General features: G+C 47.1%; 2 protein-coding genes across 2 annotated transcripts in view; one reads left to right on the top strand and one right to left on the bottom strand.

The window, feature by feature from the left end:
- The window catches only part of sspo (SCO-spondin), an 82,317-nt gene that overhangs the window by 38,171 nt on the left and 27,830 nt on the right, over positions 1 to 16,316 (top strand). Inside the window, exons 51-78 of the mRNA XM_090199011.1 lie at positions 281 to 436; positions 714 to 872; positions 1,111 to 1,275; positions 2,224 to 2,415; positions 2,777 to 2,896; positions 3,103 to 3,232; positions 3,425 to 3,550; positions 3,854 to 4,179; positions 4,332 to 4,502; positions 4,733 to 4,985; positions 5,091 to 5,137; positions 5,280 to 5,450; positions 6,992 to 7,126; positions 7,722 to 7,858; positions 7,996 to 8,090; positions 8,247 to 8,296; positions 8,466 to 8,636; positions 9,205 to 9,375; positions 11,465 to 11,544; positions 11,733 to 11,902; positions 12,116 to 12,162; positions 12,292 to 12,492; positions 12,775 to 12,945; positions 13,200 to 13,397; positions 13,717 to 13,816; positions 13,915 to 14,135; positions 14,366 to 14,524; positions 15,645 to 15,811. Of these exons, the coding sequence (XP_090055137.1) occupies positions 281 to 436; positions 714 to 872; positions 1,111 to 1,275; positions 2,224 to 2,415; positions 2,777 to 2,896; positions 3,103 to 3,232; positions 3,425 to 3,550; positions 3,854 to 4,179; positions 4,332 to 4,502; positions 4,733 to 4,985; positions 5,091 to 5,137; positions 5,280 to 5,450; positions 6,992 to 7,126; positions 7,722 to 7,858; positions 7,996 to 8,090; positions 8,247 to 8,296; positions 8,466 to 8,636; positions 9,205 to 9,375; positions 11,465 to 11,544; positions 11,733 to 11,902; positions 12,116 to 12,162; positions 12,292 to 12,492; positions 12,775 to 12,945; positions 13,200 to 13,397; positions 13,717 to 13,816; positions 13,915 to 14,135; positions 14,366 to 14,524; positions 15,645 to 15,811 (4,289 nt within the window). The remainder of the gene's footprint in view (positions 1 to 280; positions 437 to 713; positions 873 to 1,110; positions 1,276 to 2,223; positions 2,416 to 2,776; positions 2,897 to 3,102; positions 3,233 to 3,424; positions 3,551 to 3,853; positions 4,180 to 4,331; positions 4,503 to 4,732; positions 4,986 to 5,090; positions 5,138 to 5,279; positions 5,451 to 6,991; positions 7,127 to 7,721; positions 7,859 to 7,995; positions 8,091 to 8,246; positions 8,297 to 8,465; positions 8,637 to 9,204; positions 9,376 to 11,464; positions 11,545 to 11,732; positions 11,903 to 12,115; positions 12,163 to 12,291; positions 12,493 to 12,774; positions 12,946 to 13,199; positions 13,398 to 13,716; positions 13,817 to 13,914; positions 14,136 to 14,365; positions 14,525 to 15,644; positions 15,812 to 16,316) is intronic.
- On the bottom strand, positions 9,471 to 11,809 carry LOC110489799 (E3 ubiquitin-protein ligase TRIM35-like). Its single transcript, XM_021562718.3, has one exon. It carries the CDS (start codon positions 11,048 to 11,050, stop codon positions 9,638 to 9,640), a length of 1,413 nt encoding a protein of 470 aa, XP_021418393.2. The 5' UTR covers positions 11,051 to 11,809; the 3' UTR covers positions 9,471 to 9,637.

Raw genomic sequence — 16,316 nt, 5'->3', positions numbered from 1 at the left:
TCAAAGAGTGTGTGTGTGTTTGTGTGTTTGTGTGTGTGTGTGTGTGTGTGTGTGTGTGTGTGTGTGTGTGTGTACACTACATGTAATGGGGTCCTTGACATGTTCTCTGACATGGATGATCTGCTATTTGAACCAGCGTTCTCAGTTGACCCATAAAAGCCCAGGTATTTATGAGTCCGGAGCACAGGTTCTTCAGTCCTGATAAAGGAGATATCACTGTACGACGCTAACTAGCCATCTAGCTACATGTTAAGGTGCTCGTTGGTTTGTTAATCTCCAGCTCTCTGGGTTACCACGACCGCCCATGACGGAGGCCTACCCAGAGTCCTGTGTGTGGAGGGCCAGTTCTCCTGCAGGCTGTTTGGCTGTGTGGATGCTGCGGTGGTGTGTGATGGTCACCAGGACTGTCTGGATGGCTCTGACGAAGACCATTGTGGTACAGTACATGTCACCAGAGTCTGGTTCAATTTCTCCCCCTTCTCCTCTCCTCCTCTTCCTCCTTCTCCTCCTCCTCCTCATCATTATCACCATCATCATCACCATCATCATCTTCTTCATAATCATCACTGACAGATTACATGAGTTGACCTGAAAATGCCACAGTATTAACTATTACCATTACCTTGCCTATAGTGACAGACATACTGTAGGTGGGTGTTGTATCACCTATTGCTTGCTGTAATAGTCCCGCTCATATTCCTGCTCTTCCTCAGGTACTACACCAAGGCCAATAGTAATGACACGGCGCCCCCTAGTGCCCAGCCCATGCTCCCCCAAGCAGTTCTCCTGTGGCAGCGGGGAGTGTGTGCACCTTGACAAGAAGTGTGACCTGCACAGGGACTGTGCTGACGGATCAGACGAGCGAGACTGTGGTACGGCAAGCCAGGAGGGTCAAAACTGGGGGGCTGATTTACATTTCAGTATGATTTACAGTAGATTGCATTGCATACACTACCATGTAAAGTACGTGGAGTCCTTACAAAAAATCTGCTGCATTGCATCCATAAAGGACAAGGTAATATTATCTGTCCTTGTCCAGGATCATTGTCCAGTAATGTTCATTAAGGAATCATTAAACATGATTATTGATGGTGTCTGTCTGTTCCCTAGTAAACTGTATCATGTCAGCATGGACGGGCTGGAGCCAGTGCAGTGTGACATGTGGCCTGGGTTCCCTGTTCCGCCAGAGGGAGGTCCTGAGAGAGGCGCTAGCCGGGGGAACGTGTGGGGGCGCCCAGTTTGACAGCCGAGCATGCTTCCCTAAGGCGTGTCTCGGTGAGGGGGCACCCCGAGATCTGACCCTCTTTTGACTGTTTTCGTCTGTGCCTCCCCTTATTTTAACTGTTTTCGTCTGCGCCTTCCTCAATTTTGACTGTTTTCATCTGTGCCCTCCTCTATTATGACTGTTTTCATCTGTGCCTTCCTCTATTATAACTGTTTTCATCTGTGCCTTCCTCTATTTTGACTGTTTTCATCTGTGCCTTCCTCTATTATAACTGTTTTCATCTGTGCCTTCCTCTATTATGACTGTTTTCATCTGTGCCTTCCTCTATTATAACTGTTTTCGGCTATGCCTTCCTCTATTATGACTGTTTTCATCTGTGCCTTCCTCTATTATAACTGTTTTCGTCTGTGCCTTCCTCTATTATAACTGTTTTCGGCTATGCCTTCCTCTATTATAACTGTTTTCATCTGTGCCTTCCTCTATTATAACTGTTTTCATCTGTGCCTTCCTCTATTATAACTGTTTTCGTCTGCGCCTTCCTCAATTTTGACAGTTTTCGTCTGTGCCTTCCCTTATTTTAACTGTTTCGTCTGTGCCTTCCTCAATTTTGACAGTTTTCGTCTGTGCCTTCCCTTATTTTAACTGTTTTCGTCTGTGCCTTCCTCAATTTTGACAGTTTTCGTCTGTGCCCTCCCTTATTTTAACTTTTCGTCTGTGCCTTCCTCAATTTTGACAGTTTTCGTCTGTGCCTTCCCTTATTTTGACTGTTTTCGTCTGTGCCTTCCTCTATTTCGACTGCCTCTTCTCAAGATCTGTGTCAGTTGTTGTTTTCTTTTTCTCTCTTCTTGTCTCCCTACTCATTATTTCCCAGTCTCTCGTTGCACTCTCATTTGGTTTACACTAATGTGCTCTACCAAGCCCTACTCATTCAAAGTTCCTCTGCTTCCTCCTTCTCTCCCACCTCCCCCATCCCTGCATCTCTCGTCTCTCTCTCGCAGTGGACGGTCAGTGGTCAGAGTGGACGGGCTGGTCCCTGTGTGACACGCAGTGCGGGGGAGGGCTGAGGGGGAGGAACCGGACCTGTTCCAATCCTCCCCCTAAGAACAGGGGGCGTGACTGTGAGGGGATGAGACTGCAGACCCAGAGCTGTAACAGCCAGCCCTGTGGCCCCAACACAGACACACAGACAGGTGAGCTGCAAATAAATAGGTTATGTTTTCGACTGTCCCCATAGGAGAACCCTTTTTGGTTCCAGATAGAACTCTTTTGGGTCCCATGTACTGTAGAACACTCTGTGGGAAATGGGTTCGACCTGGAACCAAAAGGGTTCTCCTATGGGGACAGCCAAATAACCCTTACTGGTTCTAGATAGCACCTTTTTTTCTAAGCGTGTACACGTGATCATGTTGTCTTATGGTTTGATCATGTTGCCTTGGACTATGGTATGTTTATAACATGCTATTAAAAAAATATTAATTCTGTGGCACACACAACTTTAAACTGTTACTGGTAATAGTCAAGCTCTAATAATGTAAATTGCTTGCTGTCTAGGCTGTACTAAAGGCATGGTGGTGGTAAGAGAGGCTGACTGCCAGTCTGGTAGAGTGGAGCCATGTCCCCCCACCTGTTCACACCTACACTACCCCAACTGCACCTCCCAATGCGTCACAGGTATTAAGTGGTGTATATGAAGTGTGTGTGTGTGTGTGTGTGTGTGTGTGTGTGTGTGTGTGTGTGTGTGTGTGTGTGTGTGTGTGTGTGTGTGTGTGTGTGTGTGTGTGTGTACACTGCATGTAATGGGGTCCTTGAAGCACGAGTGCGCACGCATTCCTGTGTGTATCTGTCTGTAGTTAACTCTCTTCTGTCTCGCTACCCAGGTTGTCGTTGTCCGGCTGGTTTGTTTCTACAGGATGGCCGCTGTGTGAACGCCAGTCAGTGTGGGTGCCACTGGGAGGGACTGCCACTGCAGCCTGGACAAGTGATCAGCAAGGACAACTGCAGCACATGGTGAGAGGCACACACACACACACACACACACACACACACACACACACACACACACACACACACACACACACACACCAAGCCTGCCTACATCCCACATCATTCCTTTACAATAATTGTGTTTTGTCATATTGTCATTTCATGCCATGTCATGTTGCTACATGTTCTCCCTCTTCTTCTCTCCCTCTCTACCAGTGTGTGTGAAGATGGACGTGTCTCATGTGACAACTCCAGCTGTGTGGCCAGCTGTGATTGGTCAGCCTGGTCCTCCTGGACATCATGTGACAGCTCCTGTGGGGTTGGACTAGAGCAGCGCTATAGGTAGGTTCACCTCACCAGCATCCCACCAACAGTGACACATATAAACCATTGTGTGGCTCATCATGTGTCTCTGGCTTTCTGTCCCCTGTCCCCTGTCCTCTGTCATCTGTTCCCTGTCCTCTATCCCCTTTCATCTGTCCCCTGTCCCCTATCCCCATCCCCCATTCTCTGTCCCCATCCCCTGTCCCTTATCCTCTATCCTCTGTCCCCTGTCCCCTGTCCTCTATGCTCTATAATATTTTCCCTATCCTCTGTCACCTGTCTTCTGTCCTCTATCCACCGTCTCCCTGTCCCCTCCCCCAGGTCCCCTGTGAGCCCAGCAGGAGTGGCGAGAGTTGAGCCCTGTCCTGGGGACTCCTCAGAGGCTCGTCAGTGCTTCACCCCCTGTCCCCCTGGTAAGGATGAGGCGGTGTGGGGGAAGTGGACGGCCTGGTCAGAGTGCAGCAAGACCTGTTTCCACCACGTGGACGAGGTGGGGCTGAGAAGGAGGTTCCGCACCTGTAACATACCCACCAACACACACAGCTATACACGCACCAACACACCCAGCTACACCCGCACCAACACACACACCAACTGTGAGGGGGACGCAGAGGATCAGGAGCCCTGTAACACCGTGCACTGCCCAGGTACATCCTCTATACACACACCTTATGTTCTGTCCTTCATCCACCATGTTGCTTTCACCCATTCTGTAGTCGCAGATCTGTGTAGATGAAAGGAAGGATGGAACTTTACACTATTGAGATACACCCCCCTGCTGTCTCTCCCTCCTCCCCAGTGAATGGCGGCTGGTCAGAGTGGTCCCCATGGTCCCTGTGCTCGTCAGAGTGTGACTCGGGGGCTCAGACCAGAGATCGCTTCTGCAGTTCTCCTCCTCCACAGCACGGGGGCAGCACCTGCCCAGGGCCTCACATCCAGACCCGAGACTGCAACTCCCACCCCTGTTCAGGTAACGAACTGGAATCATACACACATTCTGGAATCATACACACATTCTGGAATTCATCATAACAAGGCTTTTACTACTAGTGCACCTAGTTCTACCTGGTCAGGTAAACAGTAACATGTATTCACGCCAAGTTTACTACATATTATCTGTGGGATTTAAAGTGGTCAAATCATTTGACAGATTAAATCGCATCGCATTGGTGTGTGTCCCACTATCTGTGTGGCATATAGGAGTGTGTCCAGAGGGCATGGCCTACATGAGCAAGGAGCAGTGCCAGGCTCACGGTGGTGCGTGCCCACGGGTGTGTATGGACATGACAACACAGGTGGAGTGTGCCACGGAGTGTTACGACGGATGCTACTGTGCCCTGGGACTCTACCTACTCAACAGCACTTGTGTGCCCCTCACCCAGTGCCCATGCTACCACCATGGAGAGATGTACCCAGGAGGAGCTAGTGTGAAACTGGACGACTGCAACAACTGGTACTCCCATCGAAGAATAGAAACATCATGTTATTGAAAAGGAAAGAAAAAATGAAAAAGTATAGTATAGGACTCTGTCTATGCATCCTTTCCTTTTGTCCTTAGCACCTGCCATAATGGAGAGATGGTGTGTGGAACAGCACCCTGCGCTGGTGAGTGTGGTCCAATGCAGCCTGATCAAATATGCAAATATGTTCACTCAGTGTTCCTCAGTGCGGCCCTGGACGGCAGCAACCCAAACAATCAAGAGAGACTGTCAACCTGTCTCTCTCTCTCTGTGTCTCTCTTTCTCAGTGGACTGTGGCTGGAGCAGCTGGACCCAGTGGAGCGCCTGCAGCAGGACGTGTGACGTGGGCGTGAGGAGGAGGTACCGCTCGGGGACCAATCCACCGGCTGCGTTCGGGGGGCGTGTCTGCAGGGGCGACAGGGTGGGGATGGACACTTGCAGTCTGGAGCCCTGTCAGGGTAGGGGAGGTGACAGACAGACACCATCATTCCTACAATAGGCTGGTTCATTTCATTGGCTTCTACAGGTGGTCTCTTATTACAATATAAATCCCACATTGGTTATGAGTAGGACATGACAAACAGTAGATCTATATCCCACATGGGTTATGAGTAGGACATGACAAACAGTAGATCTATATCCCACATGGGTTATGAGTAGGAATAACACACAGTAGCTCTATATCCCACATGGGTTATGAGTAGGAATAACACACAGTAGATCTAAATCCAACATGGGTTATGAGTAGGAATGACAAACAGTAGATCTATATCCCACATGGGCTATGAGTAGCAATAACACACAGTAGATCTAAATCCCACATTGGTTATGAGTAGGACATGACAAACAGTAGATCTATATCCCACATGGGTTATGAGTAGGAATAACACACAGTAGATCTATATCCCACATGGGTTATGAGTAGGAATGACAAACAGTAGATCTATATCCCACATGGGCTATGAGTAGGAATAACACACAGTAGATCTAAATCCAACATGGGTTATGAGTAGGAATAACACACAGTAGATCTAAATCCCACATGGGTTATGAGTAGGAATAACACACAGTAGATCTATATCCCACATGGGTTATGAGTAGGAATAACACACAGTAGATCTAAATCCAACATGGGTTATGAGTAGGAATAACACACAGTAGATCTAAATCCCACATGGGCTATGAGTAGGAATAACACACAGTAGATCTAAATCCAACATGGGTTATGAGTAGGAATAACACACAGTAGATCTATATCCCACATGGGTTATGAGTAGGAATGACAAACAGTAGATCTAAATCCCACATGGGCTATGAGTAGGAATGACAAACAGTAGATCTATATCCCACATGGGCTATGAGTAGGAATGACGCAGTAGATCTATATCCCACATGGGCTATGAGTAGGAATGACAAACAGTAGATCTATATCCCACATGGGCTATGGGTAGGAATGACACAGTAGATCTATATCCCACATGGGCTATGAGTAGGAATGACGCAGTAGATCTATATCCCACATGGGCTATGAGTAGGAATGACGCAGTAGATCTATATCCCACATGGGCTATGAGTAGGAATGACGCAGTAGATCTATATCCCACATGGGCTATGAGTAGGAATGACAAACAGTAGATCTATATCCCACATGGGCTATGAGTAGGAATGATAAACAGTAGATCTAAATCCCACATGGGCTATGAGTAGGAATGATAAACAGTAGATCTATATCCCACATGGGCTATGAGTAGGAATGACAAACAGTAGATCTATATCCCACATGGGCTATGAGTAGGAATGACAAACAGTAGATCTATATCCCACATGGGCTATGACAGTGATGGTGCAACAGAAGGAATTCAGAGAGATAATGTGAACATTGCATATTTGGCCACCGGTCCAGATACCTATACTTTTTCTGGAAATGTCTCACCCACAATGTCTACATCAATGTGTGTGTGTGTGTGTGTGTGTGTGTGCGTGCGTGCGCCTATGCCAGGTGTGAAGGAGCCATGGAGTGTATGGTCAGAGTGTTCGGTGACGTGTGGAGGGGGGTACAGGAACAGGACACGGGGGCCCCAGAGAACCCATGGTACTGCCCAGCAGTTCTCTGCCTGTAACCTGCAGCCCTGTGGTGAGTACAGAGAGAGAGGGAGGGAGGTAGCAGGCTCTGATCTCCCACTCTGACTTACAGTATGACCATGTCTTGTGACCTTTGAGGATGTTATATTTTGATATTCATGTATTACTTTCTCGCTGACACCGAGTACAGTATCTCTCTCTGAAGCAGACCAGGCCACCTTATCACGATCATAGATAGGCATACCAAAAAGACCTACAGACACACTAACAAGCTCCAGAAGCAACTATATACTGGAACGATGCTGTATAAATCTACGCAGCTATGCAGTTTTCGTTTACACTTGATCTGTGGCAACAGGTAGCCTAGTGGTTAGAGCGTTGAAACGAAAGGTTGCTGGTTCGAATACCCGAGCCGACATGATGAAAAATCTGTCGACGTGCCCTTGACGAAGGCACTTAACCCTATCGCACCTGGGACGCCGGACTACTATGGCTGACTCTGCAAAACATCCCATTTCACTGTGACAATACACAATTTTTTTTTGCTGAGCTTCTTTCTTGATGTTCCTATGAGTTTTGGCTTCACCTCAAATTGCATGGATTGATTGATTGATTGATGCGTTGTCGTCTCATCCGCCCTGTGTTAGGTGATGGGACGGGCTGTCCTGGGGGACAGGTGTGGACGGTGTGTGTGAAGGGGCCGGTTACCTGCTCTGACATCAGTATGGATTATGAGAGGAATTGTACACCGGGCTGTCAGTGTCCACACGGCACTGTCCTGCAGGTCTGTCTGTCTATGCTCACACACACACACACTGGACTTGAACATGGATCTTCTGCGTGCCACAAAACGGTGTTAACCCACTGAGCTAAAGCCTGGGCAATAGCTCAAGGAGCAAACTTACTGTTCTGTTTCCTTAGGATGGCAAGTGTGTGTGGGTGTCTCAGTGTCGCTGTGATGTGGATGGGGAGCAGTATGAACCTGGTGATGTCGTACCCAGGGACTGCAACAACTGGTATTGGTGCTACACAGTAGTATACAGTAGTATACAGTAGTATACAATAGTATAGCATCACATAGTATGTACGTGATATTATTTAATTTAATTAAACCTGAATAGAGCTCTCGGAAACAAATAGTCCTCTGAGTGTTTCTCTCCTCTCCCTCACAGCACATGTGATTCTGGGAGGCTGGCAAACTGCACTCAACTCAACTGTAATGGTGAGTGGGGCATTGGCTTACTAAAAAGTAGAGAGAAGTAGGAGAAAACCACAAGGGGGAAATTGGTTTTGATACAGAATAGTTATTTCTCGCAATTTGCTTTATATTTGGTTATTGTTGCGGTCCATAGCTTGAACCAAAACCTAACAATAACCACCCCCTCTCACAGTGGACGGCCAGTGGTCTTCCTGGACCCCCTGGGGTCAGTGTTCAGTGAGGTGTGGACCAGGTCTCCAGTCCCGCTATAGGTTCTGTTCTAGTCCCCAGCAGTCTGGGAGTGGTCTGCCCTGTATCGGGCCCGACCACCAAGACCAGCTGTGTATGACTGCTCCCTGTGATCGTGAGTAATGCCCTGATGGAGGGATCTTTATTTGGATAGTCCGGATGTTTCATCTGTAAATGCTTTACAGATGGTCATACAATCAACAAACCATCTGTTGATAAGCAACTGCTTGCTAAGGTTACAGTTAGGGTTAGTTTTAGGATAAGGGTTAGGGTTAAGTTTAGGGTTAGGATAAGGGTTAGGGTTAAGTTTAGGGTTAGGATAAGGGTTAGGGTTAAGTTTAGGGTTAGGATAAGGGTTAGGGTTAAGTTTAGGGTTAGGATAAAGGTTAAAGGTTTAGAGCTAGGGTTAGTAGATAGTAAGTTGAAATGTTACTGATAGTCTTTACAGATGGACTATCTACAGATAGACTGTCCAAATAAAGTGTTACCCTGAATTAATTAAACATAATGTATCATTTGAGGTGCTGGATTTGACATTTTTTTATGGATTACTATCTATGAGAATTCAGCACACAACCATTTTTGCAGTAGAATAATAATTTGATTGAGCATTAGTCCTGTACAGTACTCACCCCTTTTTTTACAACTTTGGTTTAGCCTGTGTTGTGTCATGGTCTTTACAGGTAATGGTGGCTGGGGGGAGTGGAGCAACTGGACAGACTGCACCAAGTCATGTGGTGGGGGTGTTCAGAGCAGACACCGGGATTGTGATAGCCCCAGTCCAGAGGGAGAGGGGGACTACTGTGAGGGGCTTGGCACAGAAGTAATCTCCTGCAACACTGACCACTGTCCAGGTACGCAATCAGAATGTGTGTGTGTGTGTGTGTGTGTGTGTGTGTGTGTGTGTGTGGGCATGCTTGCTAATTTCCCCCAAAAATGGTAAAATTAGTAAAAACAGATGTTTTTATTAAACGTGATCTTTATGACAGAATTTTATAATTAGATGAAATAAATACATTATTTTTGACAAAATGACATTACCCAAAAGGCACTCTATATCGTGGAATGACACATCATTTTACTGTTCCACTGTTACAGATAGAGGTGGTATCAGCTCTAACTATGCTGTTCCACTACAACAGAGACTTTCTCTGGTAAAATCCTCAGATGCTTACTACAAAAGCAGGGAAAGAGTCTCTTGGTGAAAGTGTGTGTAAACGTGTGCAGGTGGGTGTTAGTAACAGGGTCAGAGAATGACAGCTTTCCTTTTTCCCAGTCCAGCTGCACTCTGATCCTCTGTGGTCTCAGTCTATTTGAGAGAGGGACGCTTTGATCCGATGAGGAGCGAGCTTTAAATACTCCTTTGTTGTTATCTAAACGCCAGTGTCCTCTCGTTGAGGCAGTGGCCCCCTTCCACTCTGTGACCACACCAACAGACCATAAAATACTGTCCCCAACCTCAACGTCCCAGCTGTGTGTCCCTGAGTTAAAGCCGTCAGAACCCAGAACCGATCGGTACTTATCAAATCTCTCTGGGTTGTCAGGTAGCTGCGGTGTCTCCGTACTATGTCTCAAACTAATCAGGTTGTTAGACAGGATGAGATGGGGGTGAACAGTGTTGGGGTCGAGAATAACAGGAGTGAACTGAACAATCTCCTGCATCTTCTCCCAGACTCTGAACTGCAGGTTTCCCAGGTGTTTGGCCACGTCTATCAGAGCTCCTGAAACCCTCTCTGGGTCTGTTGGTGTGCACTCCAGGGCTCTTTCCTTTATAGCCTGGTAACTCCGTATAAACACGACGTCTTCCCCTCTCAGCTCCACCTCTACGTCTCTGATTGTGTCTGAAAGGGATGATATTTCTCTGCTCATCTCTTCAATTTTCCTCTTCATCAGCCAACTCTTCCTCTCCTCTTCCTCCTTCAGTGCAGCAATCCTGACTACCCGTTCATCTCTTAAGAACAAGTGAAGTGCTTTAAATTCCTCCATAATCTGTTTTTCTGTGTGCTGGGCCTGGCTTCTGATGTGCTGTTCTGTTTTATCGCAAGTTAGTTTCACTGCGTCAAAGACCTTCAGCTTCTCCTGTAAGACCTTCAGCACAGACTTGAGTTCCTTCTTGTAGTCCCCTGCAGCCTCGTCCACAGGACAGAACTTATGGTTTGCGTGTTTTCTAGAAGTCTGACACACCACACATGCAGGCTGTTTATCCTCTAGACAGAAGAGCTTGAGTTTCTCACCGTGCAGACTGCAGACCACCTCAGACCCCGCTGAAGCTCCACCCTCCTCTCTCTGACGTCTCTCCTGTAAGAAGGCTTCACACAGGTTTCTCAGAGCCAGGTTACAGTGAGCTGCTCCTGAGCTGAATCTTTTCCTGCATACGGGACATTCATTCACTTCTCTTTGTCTCCAATATTCCTGTAGGCATTCATGACAGTAGCTGTGGCTACATGACAGGATAACAGGATCCTTGAAGATATCACAGCACACAGGACAGCAGAGATCCTCCTCTGGGAGAGATGATTTAGCAGCCATTTACTCTCACACTCCTCTGGAATAGCCTTTGACCAGATATGTTTACTTTCACTTTCTTAGAATGAAGAGTGAAGTCAACAGTGTTACTTAGAAAGTCTCCCCTACCATACACTCTTCTGTTATCCTCTTCAGACTTTCCATTTATAACACGTATATTATTCAACAACACTGAAAGTTTATTTTCCACACCAAATGAGGGATCCAGGGAGAATTGCTGCTGTTGTTCTGGATTTCCTCATTCAGGACAGTTTCGTTTCTGGATTCGTCTTTGGTTGTTCTGTGGTGGTTGGCAATCCAGCTAATGTACAGTACCGCCATCTAGTGGACTGGAATGTGGAGAAAAAGAGAAAGAGACTGTGTTTCTGTATGTGTGTGTGTGTATGTTTATATGACTGACACTGTGTCTGTTTTCAGTTGCGCCTTGCTCTCAAGTTCCTGGCACAGTGTTCAGTAGCTGTGGCCCCTCGTGTCCTCGCTCCTGTGATGACCTGTCTGTGAGTGTCACAAATTGTTTCTATATACATTATCTAAACACACAGCTTCTGGCTCTGTCAGTAAGACGTGTAGGTATTTGGCTGACTCCTTTGTCAACTTTGCAAGAGGATGATTATGATGATGGTGATGGGGGTGGTGATGCTAATGATGGCACATATTCCTGTATACCCCCTGCCACACTGTGCAGCACTGTGACTGGCTCTGTGAGGCGGGGTGTTACTGCACGGAGGGCAAGGTGCTGTCTTCCGACGGGAGGTCCTGTGTGGAGAGAGAGGAGTGCCCCTGTCTGGACCTCAACACCGGCTTGAGGTTGTACCCTGGAGAGAGCACCACTGCCCCCGACGGCTGCAACAACTGGTGAGAGAGAGAGAGGAGAGGAGGGGGAAAGATGGGGAGGAGGGGAGAGAGAAGAGAGGTGGAGAAGCTTAGTCACGTTGTCTTTTGACGTGTGCATATTAAAACTTCAATGGTGCGACACAGATTGAGCTGGGCTTAAAGTAGTGGTGGTGTGGGTGCGTGCCTGCTGGCTTGAGTTTGTGCATGTTGTTATTGATATCATTTGTGTTTCAGTACCTGCGAAGGAGGGAGGCTCAACTGCACCAGTGACCCATGTCCAGGTAAGTAATATGTGCAGTCTGAATACCCAATTTCCAATCACATTCAATACAGTATATCAACAAAAGCATATGGACTCACATGTATGTCTGATCCATCCTGATTCTCCCCCCCTCTCCCCTGGTGCACAGTGTCAGGTGGGTGGTGTGAGTGGTCTGGCTGGATCTCCTGCTCTAAGACGTGTGGGGCAGAGTGGGTGTCCAGATATCGCAGCTGTGGCTGTCCAGAGCCCAAGGCGGGAGGAGCCCCCTGCCAGGGGGAACAGGAAGTACACGGTGGGGTGGGGGCACAGATCCAGAGACAACCCTGCCCTGTGGTCACCTTCTGCCCAGGTAACAACATAGTAATCACTTTAAAGGGTTTGTGACTTACAGGTAGACAGCATTATAGTATGAGGTTAGTGTAATTACATGGATTCTGCCTTCTTTACCTCCTCCTGTCTCACCTTTCCTTTCTGTTCCTCTCCCTCTCTCACCCCACTTGTCGATTCGGGCCTCTCCCCCTCTTTTGTCTTTAATTTCCACCCCCTCTCTTTCCATCTTTCCCCCTCTCTCTCCCACTCTCTCCTTGTCTCTCTTTCACTCTTTCCCCCTCTCCCTCTCTCTCTCCATCAGTCCATGGTTCGTGGAGCCTGTGGTCGGGCTGGTCAGAGTGTGATGGCTGTGAGGGGGTGTCTGTGAGGACCAGGGAGTGTAACAGTCCTCCTGCCAGGTTCGGGGGTCTGCCCTGCCACGGGGAGAGCCGGCAGAGCCGCGGCTGCCAAGACAACGTCACCATCTGCTCAGGTTAGCTGATGATATCATGGGTGACATTTTGCCTGTGCCAAAGTGCGGACATGTTACAAAAATGTCATTTCAAGTACTTGTCATGACACATGATTCAAAATGACTTGGGGATATTATGATTGGATGGAATTTCACGCATATCTTGCAGTAGTAAGTAATATGGTTACTTTAGTTCTTTAGGTTGTTAGTCTCTGTTTACTACCAGTTGTTGAGTTGTGACCTCGTATTTTTCCCATGATGCTCCTCTCTCTCAGAATGTGGCGGCGTGCAGGTGGACTGGCCATGTGGGAAGCCCTGTCCACGCTCCTGCTCTGATCTCCATGGCGACACAGAGTGTCTGGACACGGCGGAGTGCAGTATGACCTGTGGTTGCCCGGGTGATCTCGTGCTACAGGATGGCCAGTGTGTGGAAAAGGAGGAATGTCGCTGTAAATACCACAACAGCTCTACTGGTGAGACCAGTGGAGAACGCTTACCTAGACAACATGCTTTTAACACAACTTAATTGGCAATTACTGTCCTACTGCTGCTGTTGTTTGTCTCAACTCCTAACACTATGCTAAGCTGCAGCAAGGTCAGCAAATATATATATATATATATATATATATATATATATATATACACTGCTCAAAAAAATAAAGGGAACACTTAAACAACACAATGTAACTCCAAGTCAATCACACTCCTCTGTCTCTCTCTGTCTGTCTGTCTGTCTGTCTGTCTGTCTCTCTCTCTCTCTCTCTCTCTCTCTCTCTTTCGCTCTCCATCCAGGTGGGCTAGACTCTAGTAACACCTCGTGGGCATGGCCTGGTAGGTCAGATTGGCAGTTCGCAAATCCAGGAGAGACCATCATCGCTGATTGTAAAAACTGGTACAGTACACAACATCATGTTTCCCCACCGGTAGCATAGCACATATTATCAATACTGTTTTTGTAATGCAGTCTTCTTTCTCTTCCCTATACCACAGCACCTGTGAGGCGGGTGTTCTCCACTGCCAATCAGTCCCTGGTTGCCATGTCGATGGCGGCTGGAGCCAATGGGGAGGCTGGTCAGAGTGCTCGGCCCCCTGCGGGGGTGGAGTCAAGCTCCGCATGCGTCAGTGTGATAACCCCGCCCCTCAGAGCGGTGGGAGGGGCTGTGCAGGCATGTCTGAACAGCAGAGAGAGTGCAACAACCACACCTGTACAGGTACATGCTCGGGCAGACTTGGTGGAAACATAACATGACATATCATCGTAGACTTCACCCACACAATGTTGAATGCTGATGATGTATGCACATCCTTTGAACAGATTGCATTACATACAACCCCCCAAGACATATTTCTGGACATACAGTAATGTACTTGATACTACCTTACTGCCTCCAAAACACCATGGTACCTGATGTCCCATCTCTGGTGTTGTGCCCCCATCCAGACTCTGGCCTCTGGCCGACCTGGTCCCCCTGGTCCTCCTGGTCTGTGTGCTCAGTGAGCTGTGGAGGAGGGGAACAGTCTCGTACCCGTCTCTGCAGCTTCCCGCCCTGCTCTGGCATGAGGAGGCAGAGCAAGACGTGTAACACCCAGGTCTGTCTCGGTGAGTACATGTAGATGTTACATGTGTTCCTGTGTTGTACAGTTGGTAAGAGCGTGGTCGTGTGGTGCTAGTAACGCCAGGGTTGTGGGTTCGATTCCCGAAAAATAGCAGACCGTGAGATCAAGTACAGTTCAAATTCCCTTGCTGCAGCTACCACTGACACACAGTGTAAGAATCCGTATCCCTTCAGAGTCCATGTACCTGTAGTAGATAGCTAGGTGTTTTATGCAATAAGGTGCGCAGGAGCGCAGCCAATCAGATAGCACTGTGCCATTTAGACACACCCCTGATGACTACCCACTGTAGGGCTGCAGGGCCTTGCATGGTGTCAAGGTGTTTTGGGACCTACATTTTGTTTGCATTATACTTCCTGCTTGCGTACATTAATCCACTACCCAGAGCCAATGAAAGTCAATGGCTGTGCCTGAAATGGCCCCCTGATCCCTGGGCCCATAGGACTCTGGTCAAAAATAGTGCTCTATATACGGAATAGGATGCCATTCTAGATGCACTCAATCACTATATGACCAGCGCGAGGTGCCAGAATGAAGGTTAGTAGTCACACCAGGAAATGCAGTGTTGAAGTGAAGTGCATCTTTAAGTGAAAGAGCTCAGCGGCGGGGGATTAGTCTTCTTTTTTCACTCTGGCTTCCCCTTTCGTCTCCTCATTGAGGTTATTTTTGGTTCGCTGTGTCGTTAGTATGAGTGATAGTCCTCTGAGAATGCAGCCTCTCGTTCCAGCTCGGACTGAGGTAAGAGTCAGTGTTGAATGGGAAAAGATTTACTGCCGGACCAATAGAACAATTCTCTCCACATTTACAGTAGTAGTGGTGGAAATAGTAGTGGTATTACTAATAGTAGCAAATATGGCCAAGGTGGAAGTAGTAGTGATATTACTAATAGTAGTAACTATAGCCAAGGTGGAAGTAGAGCTACTAGACAGAAGTAGTTGTTGTAGTACAAGTAGTATCAGTAGTAATAATTCATTCTGTATTTTAGAAATATCCTTTTTCTACTTTAATATGCAAGTATTTGACAGTGAAACTCACACTCTATGCACACAATTTGATAATTGCTCTCCTGTCTGCCCATCTCACCCAAACCCCTGCCTTGGTATCAGAGGTGGGTTGCCCTCCGGGTCGTCTGTACAGGGAGTGTGAGCGGGGCGAGGGATGCCCCTTCAGTTGTGCCCAGGTCAGCGGGCGAGAGGGCTGCTACTCTGAGGGCTGCGAGGAGGGGTGCCACTGCCCCCTGCAGACCTTCCAGCACAACAGAGCCTGTGTACAGGTCAGTTACAGTGGTTAATTAATGTGTATTTCAGATTAATGAAAGGTTACTTCTTCAGAATTTCAGATGAATAAACGGTTATTTCAAGCGTATTCCGAATGAATGAAAACTTTACGTTAGTGTATTTTAGATAAGTAAAAGGTTATAACAAGTCTATTCCACATTAATAAACAGTTACTACTTATGTATTCCACACGAATAAACAGTTACTTCATGTGTATTCCACATGAATTAACAGTTAATTCATATTTATTCCACATGAATAAACAGTTACTTCATATGTATTCCACATGAATAAACAGTTACTTCTTATGTATTCCACATGAATAAACAGTTACTTTATGTGTATTCCACATGAATTAACAGTTAATTCATATTTATTCCACATGAATAAACAGTTACTTCATATGTATTCCACATGAATAAACAGTTACTTCTTATGTATTCCACATGAATAAACAGTTACTTCTTATGTATTCCACATGAATAAACAGTTACTTCTTAT

Source organism: Oncorhynchus mykiss, chromosome 15 (genome assembly GCF_057628025.1).
Source record: "Oncorhynchus mykiss isolate SJ-2025 chromosome 15, ASM5762802v1, whole genome shotgun sequence".
Taxonomy (NCBI): Eukaryota; Metazoa; Chordata; class Actinopteri; order Salmoniformes; family Salmonidae; genus Oncorhynchus; species Oncorhynchus mykiss.
The sequence above is the reverse complement of the archived record's forward strand: the minus strand, read 5'-3'. Positions and strand labels throughout refer to the sequence as shown.